The 27,412-nt window shown below is 38.5% G+C and overlaps 1 protein-coding gene across 1 annotated transcript in view; it reads left to right on the top strand.

Annotated features, from left to right (window-relative positions):
- The window catches only part of MED27 (mediator complex subunit 27), a 95,015-nt gene that overhangs the window by 17,963 nt on the left and 49,640 nt on the right, over positions 1 to 27,412 (top strand). The window contains exon 3 of the mRNA XM_074608325.1: positions 19,915 to 20,045. Coding sequence (XP_074464426.1) covers positions 19,915 to 20,045 — 131 coding nt within the window. The remainder of the gene's footprint in view (positions 1 to 19,914; positions 20,046 to 27,412) is intronic.

Genomic DNA, 27,412 nt, shown 5'->3' on the forward strand with positions numbered 1-27,412 from the left:
CTCCGAGAAATCTGAGAGAGGCTGCATACGAGTAGGATCACTAGGGGTTGCTGATCTTGCTTCTATGGAAGCCCACTATGGATGAATACCATTCAGAAGCCTCTTGAGTTATTTTATTAAAGCACAATTTAGCAGCTGAAATACAACTAACATATAACACAACACGAAAGCTTTACTACTTAAAGAGCTGTTAAATATGTTTTCAGTTCCAAATTCAACGTTTTGCCTGGCAAATACTTTGGAGTGTTTATCGTTCTCCTTGCATTTTTTTTTTCCCACAGCCTAAAGAACCTGACTTGGGGCTGTGTTAAGATTAAGTGAGATTACTAGCATCTTCTTTCCATCCCTCTTGTGTACCTTGTATGAATACATCCTAATAACTATTGATATTGCATTCATCCTACAAGAAGCTAAGACCTTTCGTGTCTGCTGATGCTGCAGTTTTGATGTGTTTTTCTTGCAAGTAAAATCAATTGAGACAAATCTTGGTAACTTTTACAGCAAAATAAAATGACAGTGCCAGACAGGCTTTGGAAGTTTTTTAAGTATGGGTGTGCTCTTAGATCACACATACAGGGTTGTTCCAGCAGAATTGATTGGTTGATCTACTAGATTTAAAGGTCAAGCGTAATCACATTTCAGGAAGATTGAAGAAGATATAAAATTGCTACTATGTTTTTCTGGGTCGTATACCCGCTTCTGGTGCTCTTTGCTTTTCTCGTGTACATCTTAATTTACTCAGGTAGAGCATCAATACATAAAGGGCACAAGTCAATGTGCTTGCTTTCTCCTGTCTATGAGGGAACTAATTAGTTGTGTTTCCTCCAAGCCAGTTCCTTCCCTCTGGAAGACCTGAAGCAGAGAGGAGTCATCCACTACGCTCCTCAGAAATGGAAGAAACAAATATCCTCTTTGGGGGAGGCTGTGAGGAAAGCTGCCATCTAGCTGCCTTGTTAGACGATCCATTCAGTTGCTAGCGTTGACGCATGTAAGGGATGATTTTGTCCATTCAAAGTGCGGCACAGATGGAAGAGAGCGATGGCATAACGGGTGGAGACCTCTGATTGTGGGAAATCAAAAGAACATCTCATTAGTAGTGTTTTATGCGGCAGCTTGGTATTATACAGATGTCCATAGAGACCAAGCGGCTTTGTAATACTGTCTTTTGTAAATACGGTGTTTCAGACTCATATTTCCATGTAATAGGCAACTGTATCTGCATACAGAGGTGAATAAATTTCTTGTTAATTTCTTGCAACAACCCAAATGAGACAACTGCTTTGCCATAGCAGGTTGCATGAACTAAAAGCAGCAGAGACATAAACCATTCACTTGCTCAGATATAATTCATTTTTCCTACAACAAAGCAAAAGGAGTCATGAAATGAAAAAGGGGTTGATGGAGGAGAAAAGAAGATTTAATTTAAGTTGTTAAACCAAAACACATTATTCTTCAAGATTTTTTTTCCCTCATGAACCATATTATTGCTATATTAATTTGATAGGACTTTGTTCATCGTTAAGTTTTGCTGTTTTCCAGTACTGGTAAACTTGCTGTCCTTCTGGGTGGATCTTCCGTAGAGCAACAGAGGAGAAAAAGCGGTTAAAATGGAATGGACTCTAATGGTATTGGAACTGTTCCTGCAGAGTATACCACATTGCAAATGCTTTTAGCTAATCTTCAAACAAATTTCAAAGTAACTTTATGATTTTGTGTGGCTAGTAAATGCATATTTGATGATGGTCATGCTATAGTAAGGGGTTTGTTGAGTTAACAGTACACAGAAAGGTGATTCTTTTTAAGAATCACTTTTCCCAAAAAAATCTGTCATAGGGAATGTTGACTGTTTCACAAAGGTTATTTGTAGTAGAACTCCCAGAGTCTAAATGAACTCAGAGATACTGTCCTTAGTTCATTTTCATATGTGCTAACTTGCAAAATGTAGCAATTCCCAGATGTATAGAAATCAAGGGGCTGTGGCTTTTCTGTAAGCATCCATGACCTGCTTTTAAAATAGACACTGACATACAGCAGTGGCTGAAGACTCTGCTTGAGTGGACGGAGGAGACATTTATTGTGCATTTATTTAAGGTGGCCTTTTTCAGAGATTCTTGCTCTGATGGCTCTCTAATTTCAGTAAGCATTTTGCTTTGTCAGCCACAATGTGAAGTCTGGGAAACTAGTGCCTCATGTACACTATGCTTATGGTAAATATGGAAAGAATATTTTTTTAAATAAATAATGGACCAGGCAAAGTTTTCAGAGGCTTGCATGATCAAATCAGAGCAGCAGTAAATTCTTTGTGGTTTGTCCCAGCGGGTGATGAAGTCAAACAGTGCCTTGACTGACTGTGTTTTTGTTTTCTTGTAAGTTGCTTAAATTTATTTATTTATTTTAACTCTTGATGCTGTCTGTCTTCATTAAAAGGATACTTATGGAAACAATGAATTTTCTAAAGTGCAGAAGTACTGTGTGTAGGGTACTGGAAATTTGATTGTGCACTCCATGTATGCAGTTGCATGTTATCCTGATCAGTAGATGAGAAAGATATTGCAGGGACTTCAAAGATGTTAAAAACAAGAATACATGATATGTTCACGGAGTTTCTGGGCTACAGGGGATTGTCAGGTTATAAAAGAATGTTTGTGTGTGGAAGGAAGCTTGCAAAGTAAAAAAAAAAACAAAACCAAAACCCCATCAGTAGGATTGTTATAGTGTTGTGTGAACTTTATGCCTTTTTCTCTTGTTCTCCCTTCAAATCACAGGGCTCTAGCATCCCTCCTTTCTTTGGTTTGGTAACTGTAGCAGCAGATTGCTGTTGTGAGTGAAAACAGTTTAATATACAATCCATCAGTTGTCAACATAAAATACCCATTAGAAAAGGGGAAGAAAAATACCTTTATTATCAAGAGTATTTAAGCAAAGTAGGTATTTAATCATTCTTAATCGTTTGCTTGCTTGAGAAGAGCAATACCAGTAGCAGCAGTCATGGCAGGCAAAATGCTGTGAATGTACATTCTGGTAATTAGTTTGCAGGTTCTGCTCTTGTTCTTGTTGTACAATGTACTCCTCAGGCTGAAGTCCAGAAGAAGGGAAATATAGTTCAAAAGCATCTTCTTCCTTAAAATGAACTTGCTTTAATTTCTTTCTTGATTATTACTTTAAGGAACAATAATATTTGGTTGCTCATTGAGAAGGATAATAACCTTGTGCTTTCATGCTTCTTTTGCAAACTAAACACAGGTGCGGTCAGTTGTGTGTTAGTGCTGAGCTCATGCCTTCATCAGCGTTCGGGCAGTGCACTGTCCCTCCACTTTGGAAATACTTCAAACCAAATTTATTTTTTTTTTAACTCCAGTTGCAATCTGTAACAACATGTGTATGTTGGTGTATTTACTCACAACAAATTGCACTTTTCTTATCTTCAACAGGATTTGTGTTGGAATTTGTATTCCAGAAGTTGTTGCAGCCTCATAGGGAAACATTGGGATTTTAAGAAACACTGATAAGTAATGTTACTGATCAAACAATACCTGGAGATGGCTTTAATCAAATTCCTGAAGTATGGAAAGTTTGGATGAGGAAAATATTTGATAGAGGAATGGGAGGGCTGATGCTTTGGTGACAGTTCCCTGTTCCCAACCAGTAAAACTGCATGCTGAGGCCTTCAGTTTCCACTGCCTGCTACCAGCATCAGCAATTGTGTCAGTGAGTTTTGATTTAAGAAAAATAATAGACTTATTCCACAGCAAAACACATGGTTTAATGGATTTTTTTTTAAATTAAAATAGCCTCATTGCTAAAACAAAGACCGTGTCAGCATAGTCTGTAGCTGAATAGCATCACCTGTCATGGTGTGCAGGGCAAGATGATACGTCCTCTGTTAACTCTGGCTACTGACCTTGCCCTTTAAACAACCCGGTTTATCGTAGGAAAGTTTCAGAGGATCAAGAATCTTACGCTTGGCTTTAAACCTGGGTTTTTATCTGTGTTCTGGTTCCCTAGAGAGCATATATATATGTATATTTTAAGAGGTTCCTGTGGTCAAAGAGTTTATAACGATCTGACCTTTCTAAAAAGTTGCAGGTTAGATTTTCAGATTATTGAAAGTCCTTGCATGTCTGGTATATTGCTTAGTCATGATGGCCTTGAACTGTAATACTTAAAGAAAACAAATTAGTTTGAGCTCCTTATGCATTTGTCAAGAAGTCCTTTGCCTGTTCCTCACATGTTTATGTGTGCGTGTGCACTGCGCGTCCCTTGTCTCTGAGTATGTCCTCAAGGTCTGAAACAGGACTTCCATTTGAAACCAGCCAGCGGCTTGTCTGCTCCAGCATGTAGTTGGAAACTTCCCTTGGCAAATTTTGGTTTTGTTCCCCAAATTAACTAAGTGACAGAATGAAAAACAAAAAATGAAACCCCCACAGCTTGGAGATGCTGCCCAATTGCAGTCTTGTGCCATCTCCATGGTTTTGAGCCTTCATTATGCAGCTTGCACTCGGCACACTTTTATTTAAAGCAGCACTAAAAGTAGAACTAAATAGCTGACGTTCATAGCCGTTCAGTGTGATGCAGAATTACGGGGAGGGGGACGGGACAGGAAGAGGAACACTGCTAGTGCTGGGCGATTGGGCTCATTTATTTGCACCAAACTATGCGATCTATCTATAAGGATATGCAAACTATCCTTAAAAACTTAAACTAGACCATGCTTTATCAAGGACTATAAATAAGCTTACTGAACTAGGAAATGCTATTTTGTTTTACTAAGTTTTGCTTTTTTTTTTATACCCTGAAACGATACAATTCAGTTTGCTGTGGCTGTTGCAACAACCAGACAAACTACTGCTACTACGTTATTGCAGCATCCCTGTGCCGATTGCTTTTCATGGAGCCATCTCCATATTGCAGAGCCATCTGTTTTGCGTACTGTCCAAGCATTAGGCTCAGTAATATAGATTACTAACTGCTCTGTGGCTTTCAATTGTTCCTGTTTGTTTTGTGTGCCAGCAGCAAGTCTTCAGCTCCTTCAGCACTATTTTTAAGTTTTCCTTGCTCTTTTTTTTTTTTTTTTAATGCCTGAGGCAAAAACTATAGTTGAGTGAATTGTCGGTCATTCATGTTGCTGAGTTATTGATAAAATAAACTTTGGGAGGTAGGTAGGTGGTGTCCTCATTTACAAAAGATTTTGTAGCTAGAGAAGTGATAGAAACAAGTTAAAAAATCACGGCTTGCGAAAAGTGGTATTTTGCTCTCCCACCACCCCAGTTTCCTTAAATGCACACCAATTTGTCATATTGCTGGCGGCATCATCTCATACAGAAAGATCCTTTTTGGCTGTGTAAGTATGTGCGCTGCTGAAGAGTTAAGGATGCTTTTGGAAAACTTAATACGAAATTTATCAGCTTGTGTCTGTTTTGAAATGTAATTGTAATGTAACAATTGCACAATTTTTTTAATAGAATTTCCTTGTCTAGCTTTAAGACCAAAATGATGCAGGGCTTTGTTGGTTGGTGTTTTTTTTTTTTCTTATATATATAATATGTTTTTACATTCTGAATTCACTGTTCAGGCTAAACTAGTCACTTCCAATAGTCTTCTGATGTTCTGCACCCACCATAGCTGCAGCGGTGGGCACCGTGGCGTGCTTAGCTCCATCAGATGTTTGCTTCTGGGCAGCTTAAAACTGTTGGAGGAGAAGGGGCTGCTTTGGGTTTTGAGGTAAGGAAAGTAAGAGTAAGTGAGGATACAGAGTACAGCATTCTGTGGCTGTTCAAGATGGGTGAGTTTTGGAGGGCAGTAGGGCATGTATATTGGATGCATTGTGATTTCTCTGGGAAGCAGTTGGTAAGACAAGGTGGATACCTTGAAATTTTGGTACAGTGGAAACTGTCCATAGGGAGGTCATGCCGTTCCTCTAAGTCAGCTGGACTTTGGAGTTTTCCAGCCCAAGATAGAGGAGTGGTTTTGATAATACACCTTAAAAATGAATTGAACAGCAAGGAAAACACGTCTTCCCTCTCTGTATTTCAGACGCAATGTCAGACAGCTCAAATCTAGCTGACACCCTGTGAGCTGCTGCTGCTATTTCAGTCAGGTACGGCAGCAAGGAGCGTTGCACGGGGCAGCCTCTGCCGTGCGGTGCAGGGAAGGATAACCTCCTTGGAACCTCCCCAGCTTTTTTCAAGAGACTAAGTAATATTGTGATGCTTTCTTTTTTCCCCATTTTTTTTTTCTTGGTAATGAGAAACATTCAGAAAAACGAGAAAAAGGCCAGTAGTGTCCGTTTGTTCTGACTAGTATATCCTTGGGGCTTGTAGGCAGCCTGGCCTTCAGTAGAGAAGGGTGAAGTACTTGAAACAGTGACAGAAGTTTGTCTTATGGTTTGAGGGAGAAAACAAAGCTCTTGGTCAGATGAAGCTGTATAGAAGGATTTTCTATTCCGATCCAATGTTATTACCTTGCTTGTAGCACTGTGGTCATTAGTGCTCTTAATTTACCTTCCCGTAAATATGCCAGATAAGCCACTGTGGCCAGCCATGCTAACTTTCTATTTATTTTTCTTATGATGGCTACCTGAAGCAATAGATTGATGTCTGCAACTTTAGCTTCGTTAATAATGAAGTCCACAAAGTAGCGAGAGGAATGTTTGGTTACTTGGCACCTTAAACTGGGGTACTAATGAACTGCTGTTTTTTGGTTGGTAAGATTTTCTTACAGATTATCAAGATGTAGCAATAAGGTATGTCCAGATTCAGATGAGGAGGTGAAATGGCTGTGGGTTAGACGTTAGACATTTAAGCGATAACTGGGTTATTGAAGAGTGCCTGTAAGACAGCTGATGCATGGAAAGTCAGGTGTATGTCAGTCTCCTTTGAAATCCATAAAATTGAATCATTTAGGTTTTCCTGTGGTTTTAAGTGTGTCCCACAGCAACTTAAAAATGGCTCAGTCTCCAAGTCTTAAAATTCTTCTGCTAACATCAGAGCAAATTCCTAACTAAATAAAGAATCTGTAGTGTTTATAATTTCCAAAAAGTATTTTTTCAAATTCTGTTGTGGCACTTAGTGATAGGAATACTGTAGGGCTTGTGTGGGTGGGGACGTTTTATGCTGATCACAGTGACAGCTGCAAGTCTAGTCTTCAGAAACCCGGTTTTGGCCCTGATTATCATTCTTTTTCCCCTCTATTCCTATTTTGAGTCCGGTAAAGAGAAGCATATGTTTTCTTGCATCAGCTCCATTGGTGTTACCTTGTGAAGCATGACAAGGTCATGTGTTTGTATGGCAGAAGAGGAAATCTCAAATTGTGTTTGAGCTGTGTTAGACCTGCTTTTTTTTTTCGGGATGGATTAGAGATTTCCGTGATATACATGGTTAAATTTCCATTCATGTAGGTATGCGTGTGTTGATGCTACATTGCTGCTCCTGAAATTGGTACTGTTATATTATTAATATTGCAGATCACGCCAAGAAGGTGTCTTGCATTTAATATAGAACATGAGAAGGTTTGCCTCCCCCCATGAAAATCTCAAATTGGAACTGAAGGTGCTATAAAAATTTAAAAGGGACAAGGTCAACCTGAAAATCACATATTTTAAAAAGCAGAAAATCATCTATTTTTAACAACAAATTTCTTTACCTGTTAGTACCTGCACTAATAACGTTTTCAGTTATTAACATTTGAAAATGGTTTTGAGCATTATTTTAATTGTAAAACTACTTCATTACCATTTGTCTAGGTGCCTGTTAATTTGGGGCTTTCTATTTGAGAGACATGAGAAGTGATCAAAAGCATATGGGTTCCTATGCTCCTTCTGTATGATCAAACAAGTTCAATTTATTTCACTCATGAAAGAAAAGATAACGGATGACTCACTTGCTTTGTACCAACATCTTTATTGAGGGGAGGAAGTGGATAAGAGGGTTCTTCATTATAGCAAGCTAAGACAAAAAAAAATCAGTAATTGAAAATAGAAGTTTAACAAATTCAGACTACAGCTGACATGCATGGTTTAAACACACATGGTAATGAAGCACTGGAAGAACTGGAGAGGAATAGTATGGGACTCGCTTTCCTTGGAAGACTTGAAAGGTGAGCACATGCATATTCTCTTTTTTCTAACTATGTTTGCTAAATTTTAAACACAGAAGTAAGAGGCAAGACTAAATGTTCACAAATGTTCTTTTAGATTGACTTAATATTTCCTAGGAAGCTTGTGGAAAGGATCAACTCCAACCGTCCAGACTCATAGCCGTAGCACCAGAGCGTAGCTCTGGTTTTTTATTTTTTTTCTTTTCCTGTTCTGTGCTCACTAACTATATGCCTTCTAATTTGAGGACTCAAAATGAGAAGGGTCTGTATCCATGAGAACATGCTGTCCTCCAGAGCACAGAATTTAATTTGAAATAAGTTTTTAACTTATTTTCAGAGAATGGCTGGCAAGATGCTCTTCGCTTCCAATTAGTGTCTGATCAAGACAGAAAGTAGTGGTGAACTGCTGCTGACGACTCCTTTATTTCAAGTGATAGAAGTGGGGGTAGAGATTCCAGCCTTGCCATGACCTGGCTTTAAAGCCTTTTCTGGCTGCTTCGAAGACTTACTGAACGTCTAACTGCAGTTATTATCTATAGAAACTCTATTACAAATACAGTAAGTAGTAAAAACATTTAGTGTTCTTAAAAATCTGAGATTCCTCGGATCCACACCCAGCATGAGTGGAATAAGAATTGTGGAGGTAAATTTAACAGTATTTGTAAAGAAGCAAGATAAAGCAGGAAAATATCGTAGAAGATATTTCTGAGAAGATAAGTGTGGGCATTGTGTGAAATACTGTAAATAACATTCTGTGCATGAAAATGGGTGCTGAGTAACTGCCTCTTCGTCCGGGCGATCCTGCAGACTGTGGTAACTTGACGTCCTTTGGAAAGAAGCGCGTAATCAAGGTCTAAATCCTTACCATAAGCAGACTGATATAGATGGCATAGGCAATATGAATTCAGCCATTTCCCAGTTACTGAATTCTTCATTTGTAACCTCAACAATTTTAATGTAACTTTTTTAGCATATATAACAACATGTGAAAAACCACTCTTCTCCTCCTCCTGTATGTTAGCCTTCAAATACAAAATGTTTCTTGGGTCAGCACAAAAGCCCAGATCTCACTGTAAATGCTGTGTTATACCTAGATAAATACAATAAAAAGCTTTTGGAGAGGGTTTCTTCCTTTTGGTTCCACTGAGAGAGGGGTAAATCAAATAATTGATGTGCCCTGTTAGCTGTCGACCAAGTTTCGTGTGGCATGTCTTTCCTTTGGCATGCATATAGCAGCAGTGCATTTTAGCACCTCGCCTACAGCATCCACCTCCTGACAGCAAAACTTGCCAATAGAAAAGCGTTCAGCACTTCATTATTTCTACAACCTGAGTGCATTTGCAAATTAATTGATGTGTGGGAGGAAAGGCATCTGCTATTGTAGAAGACCTTAACTGTTGCAGCAGAACTAGAAATAAACTGGTTAGCTGTAGTGAGCTGATATGCTGTTGCAGGTGTTGAAGCCTCTAAAGCGGCATCTTGTCCATTTTTCTTGTTGTCTTTGATATATTAAAAAAAATAAATAAATAAAACAACTGAGCTGCTCACTGAATTGTGAACATGGAAACAAACAGCATGATAAAGATAATACCATATATTGTTACATTTAGGTAGTTAGCAAGTATTTTCATCTTTCTTGCTGGCTGAGCACCAAAAGAGTTTTAATTAGGCCTGTAATGAATGACTGGGAGCGTTTTAAAGGCTATTAATCTTGTGTTGTAATTGAGTTAATTATAATATCATTATAAGCTCCCAAGAAAATAGTATGAAGTGTATTCCATTTGTTTTACTCCTGAAGATATTTCTGACGTCCCCTGGCTCAGTCTGAAGCGCTGCTGCTGGAAGTCTTCAACGCTGCCAGAGGAAACTGTAAAACGGCTCTATGTGCCGTTCCACCAAACCCTTCTGCTCCGCGCCTCATCCTGCTCACGGTCTCGGGCTCTCTGCGCTGCTGCTTTACCTGTAAACTGCGGGTAACTTCTTGCAATGGAGTATGTCTTTTTTAGCTTTCATTGCACAGTGTTGTAGTATTTCCTTGCCTTCCCGATCAGTTAGCTTAGCTGAGCGCAGCAGATGAGAGTAAGAATATGTGTTCTATTTTCAGAAATAAAGATTACAGCAGCTTTCGAACTGTTACTCTTTGTGCTGTGGTAAAAAAAAAAGTGTAGCAAAAGAGGTGTTTTTGCAAAGCATATGGCTCTTACACTAATTCAGACTACAGTAAGTTTTGGATTTGGTTGTAAAACATCTCTGTGCTTTTTGCACTCACTAGTCAGAGTGTGACATCTTCAACAGATGGACAAATAAACTTTCCATAATCTGTGTCTTTCTTTTCAGAAGAGGAGATGAGATTCTCATTTGAAAGAGTTGTTGAGGAAGACCTCATCCGTATAAGCCTGTTGTGTGCTTAGATGTCGGGGGGTGGAAATTTGATGGATGCGCAGCCTAGCACGGGAGTTACTGATATTTTTGGGGCTGTCTTTTTTCAGATGCAAAGTCAGCCCTGCTTTTGTACGTACTTCAAGCCTTATTAGAGCATTTGCTTTATCTATTTCCAGAACTCTGTGCTTAATTGTGGAACAAGCATGTTGCTTAAATCCACTTTCTCTTGGTTTTGGCTGATAACACTGTTTTGTTTGCTTTTTGTAACCCTGCATTATCAGGATTGTTTTGGCTTAGTATTTTTAAATTCTACGATCGAGGGTTGTTTCCAACCTTAATTAACCCTGCTGGGATGGTAGAACTGCCTTTTTTTCTGTCAGTAACTTTGCTGGTCACACTTCTGTATTTTCCATCCTCTTGACTATTACAGATTTTGTAAATAGTTTAGAAATGCCAGTTTGTGATGTATGGGCCTCTTTAACATTTCTTTGATTTATGTGCACTGTGCTGAAAAAAAGCAGAGGAAGCATATTATTCTGGAAAAAATGTTGCCGGTCTTCAGTTTTTTCAGTCTTAGTTAAAAGCTACACTTTTATCAATCAAACTTGATAGATTCTTTTTTCATTCCCAAAAACATTCATAATTTAACTCTTTGAAGTCTAAAGAAATAATTTGACTAAGACTTTTATAAATGTCTACCTAGTTTTTGGATATCTAACTTGAAATAGCCTGATTTTTAAAAATTTGGCTTTTTCATGCATTGCAGCTTGGTCATCTAAAAGTAGAGACACTTAAAAATCACTAAGGGTAGGGGGTTTGTTTATTTTTAAAAATCAGGTTTGGTCATATGTTGCCATTATCAATAGTGCCTTGCACAAACTGATGTAGTAAAACACATTTTGGTCTCTAGCAGTATGGAGTAAGATGGTTTCTCTACCTTGTGTACAAATGACAAGGATTGCAGATTTACGATAATCCAGCTTCTCATGTAAGTATCCAAATTAAATGCAGAATGCTAATTTTTCTGGATTCTGGTATTCTGTTCCAGACAAAATTCCTTGAAGTGCCTGCTGTGAGCTGTAAATGGCTATTCTGAAGGGTTTAAAAAAAAAAACAAAGATAATTGAGTTTTAATTTATAGTTCTTGGTTAATACATAATATTGTTTTAGCTGGAGAAAATTTTCAGTGAGACTTCTCGGAGAAGGGGGAGCTCATACTGCTGGTAGTGACTGTCAGGATTGCTCTGTCTCCCAAAAGTCAATGTGAGGTTGAAGACAGAATTCAGATATACATCATTAATTTTAGAACACAGAAAACTTGAGTAAGGGCAGAAAAGCTTTTTTTTTTTTTTTTTTTTTTTTTAATTGCCTTGGGGGGCGTGGGGGGAAGCTTCAGGTTCTGCTGACCGTTACATTTCAGCATTGTGCTTGCAAGTACAGTAGTTACGGTCATCTTTCCCAACAAGGATTCTAGAGATGCCCATTCAGTGCTGAATGTGATATGTTTTAAAGGGGGAAAATGATATGTTTCTTTTTGATACTCATCCTCCAGAATGCAGCTGATCTCTAACTTCCAGCCACCTACGGTGATTCTAGGGTTTGTCTGTGGAAAAAAATATGTGTTTGTTACAAGGGAGGGTGAGAATTTAAACCTCTTTCTCTAACCACTCATAACAGTGACCTGAATTGGTTGCTTTTATTTGTGTAGGAATGCTTTCTGTGGGTTACTTCATACTGACTTGGAAGGAGTATGAATTAATCTGATCATGAATGTTCTGAAGCTATAGTGGGAATGAATGTTCATATAGGGAAATAGGCCACATACGTTCTGTTCCAGATCTAACTGCCCTGCTTCAAGCTTGTATTGGTTGTCCTTGCCAGAGGGCTGGAAATAAGCATTCCCAGTAACATTGCTCCAGGATGCCTGGTAGGTGTAAAGAAAGAGGAGGTTAGCAAAAGTAACCATTTAAGGAAGAGTTCAGCTCAAACAGTTTAAACCGTATTAATGCAACCCATTCTATGGGCACGGTAGCGTGATAACCTCTGGTAGAAGAGAGGTATGGTATGGCTTTGCAGAGTGTATCCGTCTGCCCAGGGCACACCTGGGATGAGCTGTATGCTGGAGTTCTGATCCTTGAGTACAACTTCCCTTCAAGAAGCCCCAGGAGACTGAGTAAAGCCAGGTTTCCGTATGCTGGTGGAAAGACCCACAGCTAGGCTAATCGCTATTGTCTGACACTCAGTGTGGGTATTTGCTAGTCTAAATATATGGTGCATTTAATTGTTGTGCAAGTGACCAAAGCTAAGGGAAGGCATTTAACAGAAGTTAAAATAATTAAATTTAATGAGTTAGGGGAAAAAAAAGATTAGCAATGCAAGTACCAGCCGGGGTCATTACTGCTACATTGCTTATCCACTAACAGATTTCCCTCTCATCTCTTCTTTCACTGTCGTTCTCCCCTTTGTCTGGTGGTGCAACTGGACTAATTGGATTTATGTAAGCTGCACCTTGTAGACATTTTATTGAAGAAGAGTATTCATTTCTTCATTTGTCTGAAAAAGTAGTTTGTTTGCTAGAGTTGTAAAGCCCAACCACCATGCTGCAAATCATGGCATGCTGCTAGACAATTTGAAGAGTGTTTCTGTAGCTGATTCCAGCCCTTTATTCTACTACTCAGTTTTAAAGTGTCTTCACATTTCTTATATAAGCACCTGAGCATCCCCCGTCACCAAGGCAGCAGGCCATTCTTTATACTGACATAGCTGCCACCTGCGCCTCGACACCAAAGATTTAGTCTAGGGCTTTAGAAAATATTAATTTTAGTGTGAGAGCAGTGTCTTCAGTTTGAAGTTCTGGTGGCTGTTTAAGGGAGCACAGCAGCACTGGGGGAAGATACTAATTGTGTCCTTACTCAGTCTTGAGTTCTAATGATGACTTTTCCCTGCCACATATTATTTGTCCTATGCAAGGATAGTACTTTTGTCAAAAAGGAATTCAGATTTTCTGTCAAGTAGTCATCAAGTGCACTTCTCGGGTCTTTAGTCTTTAATGAAATCCATTAAACGAACGCACAAGTGTGAACATATCACATAGGATGACACTAAGACTGTTTCGTTTCTGTATTAGTGGACAACCTCTGTACCAACTACTACCCTTGAGCTCAGGGTTGCTTGAAAATACTACTGTGTGCTACTGCATGTGGCTTTGTCTTTAAGAGCAGAATGCAATGTAGGAATTTTACTCTGCTTTTTGTGATTCTATTATGTGTCTGTGTTGTATTTGTGTATCCAATGAAATGCCAGTTCATTTAGTTATTTTTCAGGAAATAGATGTTTTCAAGCCCTTCAGAGCACCCAGAAGTATTTATAAACATCTTAAGCATAAAATACAGTTGCGCTTCTGAAGAGGTAAATAAGGTAATGTGTAGCCTCACATTATGAATTCTCTGCCTCTTTATCCATTCCAAGTAGTAAACCTCTTTAAACCTCAGAGGCTGTTGGCTGTGTAGTGTCCCTTTGTGTTGACATTATCCAAAAAGCAAGAATATGTCACCAATGTAACTATTAAATGGATTATAGAATACTTTAAAAAAAAAACAAAAAACAAAACAAACCAACAAACACCAGCCTGGAGGAGGACTAGTGGCTTTTGCAGAGACTTAAAACAGCACAGATAATTTTATTGGCAGCAAGGATGCAGATGCTGAAGTTTTGACCAATTCCTTAAAGAAAGTGCCTCCCGATTTGCTATCTCTGCGTGGTAAAAAGCCAAAGACTTGGAAGCAGTATTGGAGTGAGGGAACATTGATGCAGTCATTCATCAGCACAACTTCAATGTTTTGGAAATAAAAGTATGGGAAGAGCACACTTTAAGGCTGAAATCTGACACTAATTAAAACAGCACGCTCAGCAAAAATAGGATTTCAAAGACAATGGAATAAAAGATGTAGTGAAGACAAGACGTTACAAGAAACAGGGATGTGTATGAAAGTATTTCCTACTGTTGTATCTTTTTATTATATATATATACACACGTATGTATAAATGTCTAAACTTTGTTTTTCAACTCCGTAGCCTTGGGAGGGGGGAGGAAGCACCTAAGTGAAAAGCAGGATTGTGCAGGTAGATGTCCATGGCAGGCTCTGTATCTCCCGGTTTATTGACCGGGGTGAGGCAGTGGCACTGTGCATCTCAATGCGATGCAAATAAAAGCCTCTCGCACGCCACGGCTCTTAACAGAAGTGCGAGCTCATTAGTTTCTCAGTTTAGTTGGATCAGGGTGTTTAGGAAAAGATGCGAGAACTTTTGTACAGGGATTTTAAAAAAGAACAGAATGGGGTAGCTTTTGTTCCCATCATGGAAAGGTATTTGTTGCTTAAATATTCTTGTAAACTGGAAAGTGTTTTGGGGGCATAAATGCCTTTAAAAAAAAAAATAGAACAAAGTGTCCTAATTAAATTGTAAGCTAGAGCAAAGGCACAATGTCTAGCTTTCCTATTAATTGGAAAGCCTGCAACCCAGTTCCACAAGAGGAAAACCAATGCGTAAATAAATTGGAGACTGCTCTTTTGGTTTATTGATGCTGTTTTGGCCAAGTCAAGAATTCAGCTATCCTGAAATGATCAAACATTGTTTGGAGAAAAAGAGAATTTCCAAACCGGCCTCATTATCTGAGAGAAGCTTAAAAATATCAATTAAGGTAGTGTAATTTCTCTCTTGCCTACTTTAGTCTGCAGAGATGAAACTGTGGGAGTGTCCTGCTTGCTTGCTCGTTGCTCTTTTCAAAAGAACGGATAGAGTTTTATCATAATAGACAAATCCCTTGTTAGCTGCAAGGGAGAGATAATTTAATGATGAGGGGCAAAGCACTGTGCATCTTAAAAGAAGGCAAATGTACATGCATTCACCAGTATTACAGTGAACTCAGAAAATTCCATGGTGGGCGACTCTGTCAGTCACTTCTGTAAAACTCCATTGCTTGGAGAAATGGAAATAAGCTTCTTTTATATTACCTATATCTGAGAAAATGCTTTTCTGTTTGTGCGTGTGGTCTGTGAGTATTGACATGAGAATGGAAAAAATATCACAACAGGGTGATGTGATCACAAAGAAAAGTCAGTCTTATGATTTCAGTTTTTAAAGAAAACCTATTGATCCTTAAAAAGCTTTAAATAACAGTAATATGTAAATTTAATGTGCAACTGTGAGTTGACATGATGAATTGTAAATGCTCTGAGTGATTATTTTTTTCCTTGTTTTTTTTCCCCCTTGATTCTTCCCTTCTTCCTACCCAACCAATTTTTGCAACTTTAAATGGCCTTGTAAGTAAGTGGAGTGTAATGACTTGTTTGGTCAGCAGTCAGCACATGCAAAATCTCCAACCCATGAATTATGGAAACAAAAGACCTTTAGACCCAGCATGATTCTCATGATGGAGCTTTAATTTTAAAAGTTTTAAATTAGCACTGTGTACATGCTTGTAGTTTCATAACATACGTTGTAGAGTCAGCCTATAGACCAAACCAGAATCTGTCACGATACGGTAAGTACGTTTCTGTGGAACAAAGGGGCCTCACTGCATTTTCCTGGTTTAAGCCCTTTGGCTGTAGCAGAATGTCTCTGTCTGCTCCAGACCATAAAAATCACCTGCAGCAGACAGTGTGATCTTTCAGGGGGGATGGAGGGCTTCTTTTTTGTTTGTTTCGATTGTTTTAGAGGGAATGTTGCCTTGTTTCTGATAAGAGTCACCAGGGTAGAGTAAATAAAAGATACTATATGCTTAACCTTAAAAAAAATATTAATGCTTTCAGAACTAAGTGCAGTCTGTATTTCTCTAATACGCACTCTCTAAATAGTTCACATGAAAGACAAACACGTCTTACTTGAATGAAGAAATTGCCCTCCTTGTAATTACAACTGTGAGAAAAGTGACTCCAAAGAGCCATCTCTGTTATGATGTATTTCACTTTGTGAGGAAGTTTGAGAGCCGTTAATATATGGATGTAGTTTTCATGTACTCAGGAACACTGAAAACATGAATTACGACACCTGTAAAACATTAGTGATAATGTTTTCTCCTAGAAAACATAGGTCATGTTGCCTTTAACTTAGAAAAATAATGAATCTCGAAAATAATCCAAGTTCTGTTTTTATTTACCTTCAGGTAAGGCTTTTGTATGTATTGAAGTGTTGTTTTCAGTACTTTTCCTACATCCTTGAGAGCTAGAGTCGGTTCTGATTTTAAAATGTGGAATTCACACATCTATTCGAAACCACAGTTTTAAGAAAAATATCAGCTATCATGAGACTCATCATAAAACTGTACAAGTTGGCACTGGTGTATATCCTAGCTGCTAAGTGTTATAAATTGATTTTTTCTTGTTGTTTTTTATTTCTTAGTTTTCTGAAAATGATTTTATGTTTCATCTGCATGTATTGGGGGAAAAAAGATCAATCTAGTTGAAATTTTACGGAGGAATATTTCATTAGGAAGTAAAGAGCTTAGCTTCACATAAACCAGTTGGAATTCCCCAAAGCTGAAATATGTGGATGCTTGCTGTAATAAAGCCTCTGAATGATGGGGAATTCCTTCGCGGCTGATAAAGAAATGGTTTGCGATAGTACCTAGTGCTGCGCCAATATTCAAGTTCAGTGAGTGTTTAGCATATTGTATGGATAAAGCTCTTGCTGTTTACCGATCTGCTGGTATAAATGAGCACAGTTGTCAAAAGCAGATGGAAGGTTGTTGGGAATACACTCACAAAGGCAGTCATGACCATCCAGGAGTGCCCAGTTTTTGTCTGTGTTGGGTTGCAGGGTCTCTCAGACCTCCGTGGACCACCCCTCTGTACATTCACTAAAGCACACAACGGCTCTGCCAGGTCAAACCAAAGGCTGGTGTTGCCCCATAGCTCATCTCCAGCAGTAGCTGGAAGCACATGCCTGTATACAGTGTTCTCCCCAGTGTTCTTCCAGCCATCAGCAGGCTCTGGCTCAGGGACTTCTTGAGATAAATGTGGTTTCTGTGTATTCGTTAACCCTCGAATGGCTTGTGTCCCGTGAGCTCATCTCAGCTTCCCTGCGTGAGCCTTTTAACACCCATAGTATCCTCTGACGGTACGTTTCGTGTGGCTCCCCTAAGGTGGAGATAGTATGTTAGGAAATAGCATTCTTTTGCTAGTAAACAAAAATTTTCAGGGCATTGGTATGTTTTTTAGCTGAGATTTGCTGTCTTGGCCAATGCCGGCAGGCAAGAGGAAAAAAATGAACTGAATGGCACGTTTATTATCCATCAGGACCGTTGAATCTCCCGGCTATAGTTCTGATGTTAGTGGTACTGCTTTGGCACTATTTTCACTCGTGTTTCTCTTCCTCAGAACAAATGACTAAGAAACAATTTTCCAATCTCTTCAGTTAACACCCCTCTGCCCCCCAAAAGGAATGCATTCTGTGCAATGCAGTATGTGATACTTTAATAATGTATAAATCAAGTTGGACAGAAGCTGCCTGTCAGTTTTATTAACTTTGACCTTTTCTCCCATTATAAGGATGGTTTGGTAAATATTTAATGGCCCTTATAGATTTTGACAGTTGGATCTGCATTCCTAGGAGTGAAAGTAGATGTAAAGAAATACTTATAATTAATAAAAATAGCTTAAACACTGGGAGTCAGCCTTAAAGGACAGAATTGTTTTTCAGAATATATTTATTTTTGATTACGGTTTTTTTATACCGAACTAATAAATGTCAGATTAGCCAGGAAGTTATGAAATGTTTTTAAAAGGTTGCATTTAAAATTCATCTATGATGAGCTCCTGTGATTATCACCATCTCTGACCAAGTCTCCAAATGATGTTACTTACTTGAAATACTTATCAGTGTCGTTCTGCACAGTGAGCAGAAGTGAATGGTGTCAGCAGCGCGAAATGGTTGAAGGAGGGCTACTCTTCAGAAGATTCAAGAAAAGGGGAAAAGTGTGTTCCCGGAGTCAGAGGGGTCTCCTGCCAGAGCTGTCTTTCCCTTTAATTCCCTGCATATTGCACTCACTGCAAATTCTGGTAGTGAAGATTGAAAACTAAGCCCCTGACACTTTGAAACATTGCCTTTCAAACGTGTACTGTCCATCGCTCTCATTGATTTTTTTTCATTTCAGAAATCTGTCGGAGAAAAACAAATCTGAGCAGAATTCATTGGTCTAAGCGGAGCTGTTGGGGCAATGCAATCCCCCCTCCCCGATGGAGTGCAGCTCTCTTCCCATTAGGAATGTGATGTGTCTTCATGTTGCGCCACGGCCGAGATCACGTGGCAAAGCAGCCAGGTGAATCAGGAGCCTGTTAAAAAGCCTTATGGATGCTCTGAGCATTGACATTTGAGTCAAATTGGCTCACGGGATAGCTTCGCTCATTTTAATAGCCATTTTCAAGTAGATCACTTTACCAAGCTTTATTTCCCTCATTTTCAGGCGGTACCCTGCAGAATAGACCACTTTATTTTCTGAACGTTTGTAAGTCATTGTTTCCTAACTGTATTCTCTTTTTAGATGCAGGCTGTGGGGTTAGAGTTGTTAATGTGTTAAACAGTTCACCTTTTTCAGAGCAAATCTTTAGACAATTTAATGAACACATTGATGTGAGGACTAGGATGATGAAGAAAATTGCAGCTGTCTGACACTGAATCTCCACCCCCCCCTTCTCTTCCAAATGGGGAACTGAGAATGGAAATGGAAAGTGCTTAGAGCTTGTAACTTGTTGCACTTGAGGCTGGTTTCAGGACAGACACAGCACTATAGCTGTTCTGAAATCTGCGAGCAGTGGGAATGCACTCAAAATCTTGCAGATTCATGTTGTGTCCTTCATAAATATGTCTTTCATTGGCAAGTAAAATAAAAGGTTAGAGGAGAAAGCTGCTGGATGTGAATCTTTCTGCAATGCGATGGAGATGTGCTAGCAGGTATTTTAAAGATTAGATTTTTCTTTACAGTGGTAGAAACTTCTTTGTGACTGTTTTGTGTTTTTATGTTTAAGAAAAAAAGATGAGTGTTATTTCTAAAAAGCTGGTTTATACAGTGGAAGGGTTGCATCTTTCTTCCTCTTATCTTCTTCCAAAAAGTAAGAATGCTCGATCCCTTGAGAGGAGAAACAGTCTTAACGTTTAAAAGCAAGCCCAAGCTTCAGGAGAGTCGGGACTTGAGAGGAAGTATTTGATTCATCATCTTACTTGCCCTATAGCACAATTTCCTTGTAATACCTATTTCACTGCAGACCTGGTTAATACGCTTTTGTTCGTATCGTCTTCCATCCAAGCAATATATAGGAAATACCATACATTAACTTACTGACTGGCTGTAACTTGAATCAGGTGGTACAGATAGCAGAGATCTGACATAGACAGAGTACTGCGGTGGTATGTATTTTAATATATATGCTTTTTATTATCCAGTTGCAGTACCATGCCGGGCTAGCGTCTGGCCTTTTGAATCAGCAGTCTTTGAAACGTTCAGCCAACCAGATGGGAGTATCTGCCAAACGCAGACCAAAAGCCCAGCCAACGACTCTTGTCTTACCGCCTCAGTAAGTAACGGAATTTTCTGAAGAGTTTGCGGGGGGTGGGTGTTAAGCACCTTATTGTAATTATTATTTTTTTAAAATCGTCATCATGCAGCTTTGTGCTTGTATTTCTTTTTTTCATACGAGATGGGTTATTCTTGTTGGGTGGGTGGAATACCCTATAGAAACACTATTTTTGTTTCTTCTGTTTCTGGGGGCACTGTGACAAAGTAAAGTTGCAAGGATTTTTCTTTGTAGCAGGTCTTTAAAGTTTTTGCAACATGAGACTGTCATTGAGTAATGATGTTCCCCTGATTAGTATGACTTGGAGCTTCAAGTAGGACTTTTCTGAAGGTCCTAAAAGGCTGAAGCCAAAAAGTCTTTGGTGTGAGTACTTTCTCGACAAACGTCTGTTCTGAGTCCATCTGTTCACCATATGTTAATTTTGCATTGGATCTAAACCTCTTTTACAGGTGACAAGCAATTATGAGGACACTTAGAAACTGTTTGAGGACATAGAGTATCAACACTGTAGGCAGTCTGTGTACTGATGCCAAAACCACAGAGATGTCCACAACTAAGCTTATAAATTAATAAACTGCTTAAAATATTTAGTTACATATAAGAAAATGATTATTATGTAGAAAATGAAGTGCTAAGCAATTATTCATTGTACTGAGCATCCTTGGAGTTTGTGGAAACCACGTGCTTTTTTCCCACAGAGCGAGAGTCACTGATGTATAAACACTATGCTACTAAAAACTTCATAGTTGTAATACTAAAAGTCCCTGTTGTCATCAGAGTCCACAGGCCTACGTTAACGAAGGAATCAAAAGAAGTTTAGAGTTTTTTCATTAGGAAATGAGAAAAAACTCGGAGTAAGCAGAGCTTTCCCCTTAATATATTAACTTTAAAGGCTTTTAATTCAAGAATCCATAAAATGTTCTATTGTTTTACCAATACGTCAGAATAATGGATAGAAGGGCAGCTCTATCAGAACCTCAGGCTTGAAAACAAAATGTTGTTTCTCTTATATATGTGAAAGAACAGGGGTATATTGTGACGAACTGGCTAATTAGTTTTCTTCCTTTATTGGGGTATCAGGTTATCTGAACCTTAAAACGGACTTCTAGAAGTCTATAAACTAGAGTACTGTGATACCAGTTGTCACAGGTTTTATTCAGAGGTCTGAAAATATTTTGGGGTTTGGTTTTTGATATTTTTTAATCATGGCTTTTCCAGTTACTAGAAATATATGTAGTGAGAGAGAAAGAGCTTGTTTCTATTTTTGCATAGAAAAGTCTGTACTTAGAGTTGCAGCTGTATAAATCTTAATATGAGGTATGCAATATACACAATTAAAAGCATTGTATGTCTTTTTATCTGCAGGTGATTATTTTCTTTCAATGGTGCGTTTACCTAGAATTTGCAGATAAAATGCAATTTTAGCATGGTAACTAAACTTTAGCTAGTAGTTGAATTATGTTTCAGTATCTTATTACCATGTCCGGCATTATTCAAAGGGAGAATATGTTTATGCTGAGCTGGCCCTTTATCTGTCCCTGGTTTCCGCCTCTCTGGCTTCTCTTTAACCTTTCCATATTTGTCCTTATTTGCTATCTTAGTGTGTCTTAAGAAGAGAATAATAGTTATATTAAGTCAGATCAAATACCTGTTGAGTTCAATATCGTGTCTCCAGCGCAGGGCAGAAGCAGATTATGAAAAGACTTACGAAAATAGGCTTATGAAAAGTATTAAAAGAAAGAAGTATGGCAAATGGATTTTAATATCTTGATTTTTCTGTAGTTTCATGCAAATAATGATGAATCAAGCCGTGATTTTTTTCCAAATTTTTTCCTTTCTCTTCTTTCTCTATAAAGTGCAAAAGAAGAAAATATCCAGGTGCAAAACTACATATCTCCTTGAAAGGGCATACTGATTTTCCCATGGCAGTTTAGGGATTTTTATTTTTTTAGCTGTATTGATTAGTCAAGAAAGACGTAACTATTTCTTTGTCTTTTTTTGCTTTGATGTATGCTATTAAAATTAAGTTCAATGACAAGCCTTTGGGCTGAGTAACAATTTCTATGAGTCAAGTATATAATAAATGTTGTTCAAAGCCACTATATTATCTACAGCTTTTCTTAAACATAAGTAGTTGAAACTGGCTATGTGCCAAAATGTCATTTTAGGATAGCAGATTGGAGCAAATAGCAACACTGCGGTAATCCTTTCCAGCCAGCAAAGGAATGCAGGAAGCCCTGTTGCTCAGGAGGTAGCATAGGTGATGATTAGGACAAAGAATCTTCTAAAAACCGTTTTATTTTTATGCAGATTTTGCATATGGGTAGTTTGATATTAAGCATGTTTTAATGGGAGTTAAAGGTAGCATTAGAGACCATGTTACTGATCTATTTATTTATTTATGTTCCTGTTCCTTGAGGAAACTGCTTGGGTAACTTTTGGTATTGCACGTTACGTTCTTAATGGCAATGATGCAAGCGGAGCAATTATCTTGCTAATCCATATCCTTGATCTTTACTGCTGTAGTGAGAGCTGAGTTTTATTCTACAGACTGAACATATTCAAATGGTGTCTCTTCTCTTAAGGGTGGTGATACAACACATGATTCTTGTGCTGTGGCAACTCATTGTTCCCTTGAGCCCTTAGTCTCTCTCCCTGCTCTGCTTTTTCTTCTCCTTTCCTCTCCATTCCTCTCCAAAACGGCGCTTTTTTTTTTTTTTTTTTTTTTTTTTTTTTTTTTTTTTTAGAAAAAAGACCAAACCAAACCCACAATCTTGTTAGCCTGTCTTGGAGGCTCATCCATCTCTTCCTACTTTATGCTTGCAGAAGGAGCTGGAGAAAGGATTTTGCTCATGGCAAAGCTGATTCTTGGTGGGCCCACTCATTTGCCCTGTGCCACCCTTAGGCCATCTTTTGATGTGCTTTGGTTTGGAGGACAGCAGCTCTAGTTTTTCACTAGTAGATACCTGAAACAGCAGCAGCAATTTTGAATCGAAAAGGTATTTTTAAAAATGGAAGGTCTTAGCCCTCTGCAACCACTACCAGGAAGATTTTCATTTTCTCACTGTTTTCATTTTCTAAGGTCTTCTAAGGGCGCTGAACAGTTTTGAAGAGGCCTTTTGGTGTTCAGTTTTGCGTTTCAGTATTGGTTTTCACTGGCTCTGGAAGTGCAGAAAGGAATACTAGATTGATCTGCGTCTCGCTTCTAGCCAAATGTATCTGTATGAGAAGATGACTAACTGCTGGCTTCTTTCTCTCCCTGCTTTGTCCCTCCTTCTGTCTTCTAATTAACAACACATCTCCCTGTACTTGCTAATAGATGCGTTCCTTCACATGCTTCTCATCTGGCTGCTGGTTCCTTCCTTCTGTTAAAGGCTCTCAAAGCAGTGTTTGCTGAAGTGCTGAAAGCTGTCAGCTCCTTCCAAAGTGACTAGGAAAGCATATACATGCAACCCCTCAGAAAACCGGCATGGCTTCTGGTTTGAAATAAATATATACGTTAAGAAATTATGGCTCTTAGTTTTTTCTTTCCTCTTGAAATGGAGTAATTGATGGAGTTAATTAATTTTGCGTTGTTTTGCTTAGCACCACATCTCAAACTCAAGTTCCCAGTTACGAAGTTGTCTCCGTGACCCAGCAGGAGTAGAACGCTGTGCCCCAAAGAGTCTGGGGTGGCTGAGAGCAGCGAGCCCACAGGCTCTGGTGTGTCACTGTCTAGCTGGAAAATGACAGCAGTGGGTCACTGTGACATGAGGAGGAAGAAAGAAAAGAGGGAGCACAGGACGATGCCTATATTCTTGCAGGTGTGTTCATTGGCACACACAAGAGGGTCAGTCAGTATTAATGGGAATTTTTAGGAGTCTCAGCTGAAAACCTTGTGATTCTGATAGCTCTGTTGCATGTTGTTTTCTCAGTGCTCCCAGATTAATCATCTGTCTTCTCTGTCTGGAAGGAAATTGCCAGAACAAGAACTTGCTCACCACAAAAGGTACTGAGACTCTTGCCCTTTATGGTGCCTTTTAGGGTCATTTGTTGTGACATTTGCGGGTTTGGGGAAATAAGCACACTATAAACAATAAACAAGTGGAAGTCTGGTTCTTGTTTGACAACTTCAGGCTCAATAGACAGAGAGGATTGAGTAAAAGAGAGTCCAATTTTTCGTTTTAGGGCTCTTCAACTTGTCTTGTAAATCTCTTGTGCTCTGATGTATGCCCTAACCTGGCAGTGAAAACACTGTAATAGATTGAGTAAAAATCTCTGTGAATTTGTACTCTATTGCTAGGAGCAGACCAGCAAAATTACTTTTCCTTTATTTAAAAAAAAAAAAAAAAAAGAAGAAGAAGGCAGTACTGCCCGTGATATTGTTCTAGATAAATGAGGAATGAAAAGCTGTGAAGATAATTTTTGTTTTAGGAGATAATAAGGACTTGAGGATAGAGTGTTGGGCGGAGACTCAGGAGGGCCAGGTTGTTTCTGCCACTTGTTCTGGGTGAGATGGAGGAGGTCTCTATCCTCCCTATGCCTCAGAATCCATCTGGATTCTTCTTTTAGAGAAGTTGGATAGATTAAAAAGAAATCCATACTTGCTTCATTCCTTGGGGCTACATTAGCAAAACATGCTCTTTAGTGAGTGTTCTCCTTTAAAAGCTTAACTTAACTGACTCAGTAGGTCTCTGTTCATCTGGATTTGGAAAATAAATTTCCAGTTATCCCAAAGTCTGTGTTTACTGTAGCTTGATTGAATACCAGCGTAGTCAAAGCGTTGTTCTTTCGTAGCATTAATGCCCTATTGGTTTTAATGATTCTGTCATATAAGTAGTACTGTAAGGTTCTATTGTATTTGTTCAAGAGCTTTCTTCAGGACACACAAGTTGAGTCTTGAGGAAGGAATTTAATTTAAAATAGCCAGTGATGTAGCATTCAAAAAAAAAAAAGTTTCTATTTTTAACAGTTAACTGAAAGGTATGTGTATATATATAAACTACATACCCAGTCATCAGATGTGCCAGAATAAATTATTCGGAATTTAACTTGTGCAATTTATCATTTTTACATTAAGAAATATCCTGATGAGCCCTTTGCCAAGAGTTTCTGAAGGAAAGGGTGTTTTTCAGCATTTTGTTTTATAAACAGCATCTAATTGCTTCCTAGGTTCAGGGATTTTTCATTATGAAAGAAAGAGGCAGATTATTCTAAAGATAATGGCAAAGCATGTTTAAGGCAATAAATGTTCATAGTTTTTGTATTTTTTTGAGACCTTATGTTTGAATTATGCTTATCTAGTCTGACCTCGCTGTGTTACAGAGGTCTGAAATCCCAGCTGGGGATGCGAACTTTGAAACCAAGAATCCGACGTACCAGTTAAGTGCGACACCTGGTATACAGGCCATAGGGAATGTGGTTATTTAACATGCAAGTGGTGTTATTGCAATAATCCTATTCAGCATTATGATCTGTGCGTGAACATTTGGGCCTCTTAGAACTGTTCGAGAGCAGGATAGTGAAGTGTGTGGCTATATTTTCCATTTTGAGAAAAGTCATCAGAAGTTCTTTGTGCAGTTCTAAAATACCTCTTTCCCCCTACTGGCAAAGCTGCATTAAGTATCAATATTCATTAAATACCACAGAGATGGTAATGTAATAAAGCAATAATCCTCAGGCCCGCATCTATATTTCTCTCCATAAGAGTTGAGGTTGAGAATATAATTAAAGATTAAAACTCTGTTTGCATTCTGGAGCATGGAGATGTCTTTTTGTACATGATGGGGAATTGTATTAATAAGGAAGAGATCAGTTTCCAATAACTTTCAATACTAGGAGCTCATTTAATATCCCTGTTCATGTTTAAGTTTCTCACGGTCTTCCTTTAGCTTGACTTTAGCAAGGCAGTGCAACAGGAACTGTAAAAGAACATGTTGCTGAAATGCATGACCCTTTTGCTCCACAAATTAATCCCTTTTTATATGAAGAAAAAAGATTAAAAATTAGTTCTTTATATTGTAAGACAATAATATTTACATGAATAGGTTTAATTACTTTGCAGCCATGTACCATGTAGATTGAACGTTAATTTTAGGATTTGGTATCTTGTGCACGGTTTGGATCACATCGTTGTAATTTTTTTTTGTTTTTAGTAAATTAGTGAACACCTGTTCTGCAGATGTTTTGTGAAGCTGTTTTAGTGTAAGTTGCAGTGCGTTGCCGTACGGTGAGATGGCATTTGTCCCTAACTGGTATACTGATTTTAGTGTGTTCAGAGTTTATGCGCACATCTTGCAGGATCTTTTAATACTGAAGCCTCTAATATTTCACCTGTTTCAACTAAGTAGAAAGTCTCTTTAAAACTTTCTGTACTGTACTTCGTCAGGTTGTTAAATAACTCTTAACTTTCGCTGACAGAATTTTAGCCAATTGCTTCTTTACTCTTAACATTTTTTTTCCTGCCCATGTATTTGGTGGTGTTGTATACCGTCAATCTTTGTGAAATAATTCTTTGCCTTGCTTTTTAATAAGGTCCTTAATTTTGCACAAAAAGGCCACAATATTTGGTGTCCCCCCCCTCAAATACTGGTATTTGAACTACCGAAGCTAATCTAGCCAAGCAGAGTACTAGTTCTTCATAACCTCTGGTAAAAAGGATTGTGCTTGTTAAACAGGTGGGTTTGTGAGCGTTTGTCCATTCTCTAGAGGCAAATCTATTTCAATTATAAAATCCATACTGTGCATTTCAGGGGCTGGTATTCCATTCTTTTCTAAATACAGTGGTGGTGGAGGGATTTGATGTAACCACGCGGTTGGATGGTATGCATTCCTCTAGAATTTTTCAAAGGAATACAAATAGTGTATATATAGTATTTAGTGTCTTTAAGGGGAAACTACAGAATAATATGAACCTGTTAAAACTGCTGCCTACAACACTGCTTCAGAGAATAGCAACGTCCTCAAGTGAATTTTTCAAACCACGTAGAATTTAATAGAGAATAATGAGCAAACAGGAAACCACTATTTTGACAGCTTTGTTACAGGAAGATAAGTGCTGAGAAATCCGGATCATAATGAATTTCATCGGCTATTGGAAATATGATAGTTTCAAGTTATTGTACAGACATGTTTTGGTTTGTTTGGGACTTTTCTTCAGGTTTCCCTTCTGCCTGCCAAGCAGAGATGACAGCAGCTGCTTTTAAACAAGTTGTTTTACGGAAATGAGACTGGACCTTGTTAGAGACAGAGCTCACTTTTCATTTTAGTTCTAGAGAGAGCCTTGGGTACTTCTGGTTTCCTTAAATACAGTGAGCATTAAAATCGTATCCTAGGGCACGGGAGGAAAAGTTTTGATTACATAATCCTAACTTCTTCATTTTCTTCTC

Source organism: Larus michahellis, chromosome 15 (assembly GCF_964199755.1).
Source record: "Larus michahellis chromosome 15, bLarMic1.1, whole genome shotgun sequence".
In the NCBI taxonomy this organism is placed as follows: Eukaryota; Metazoa; Chordata; class Aves; order Charadriiformes; family Laridae; genus Larus; species Larus michahellis.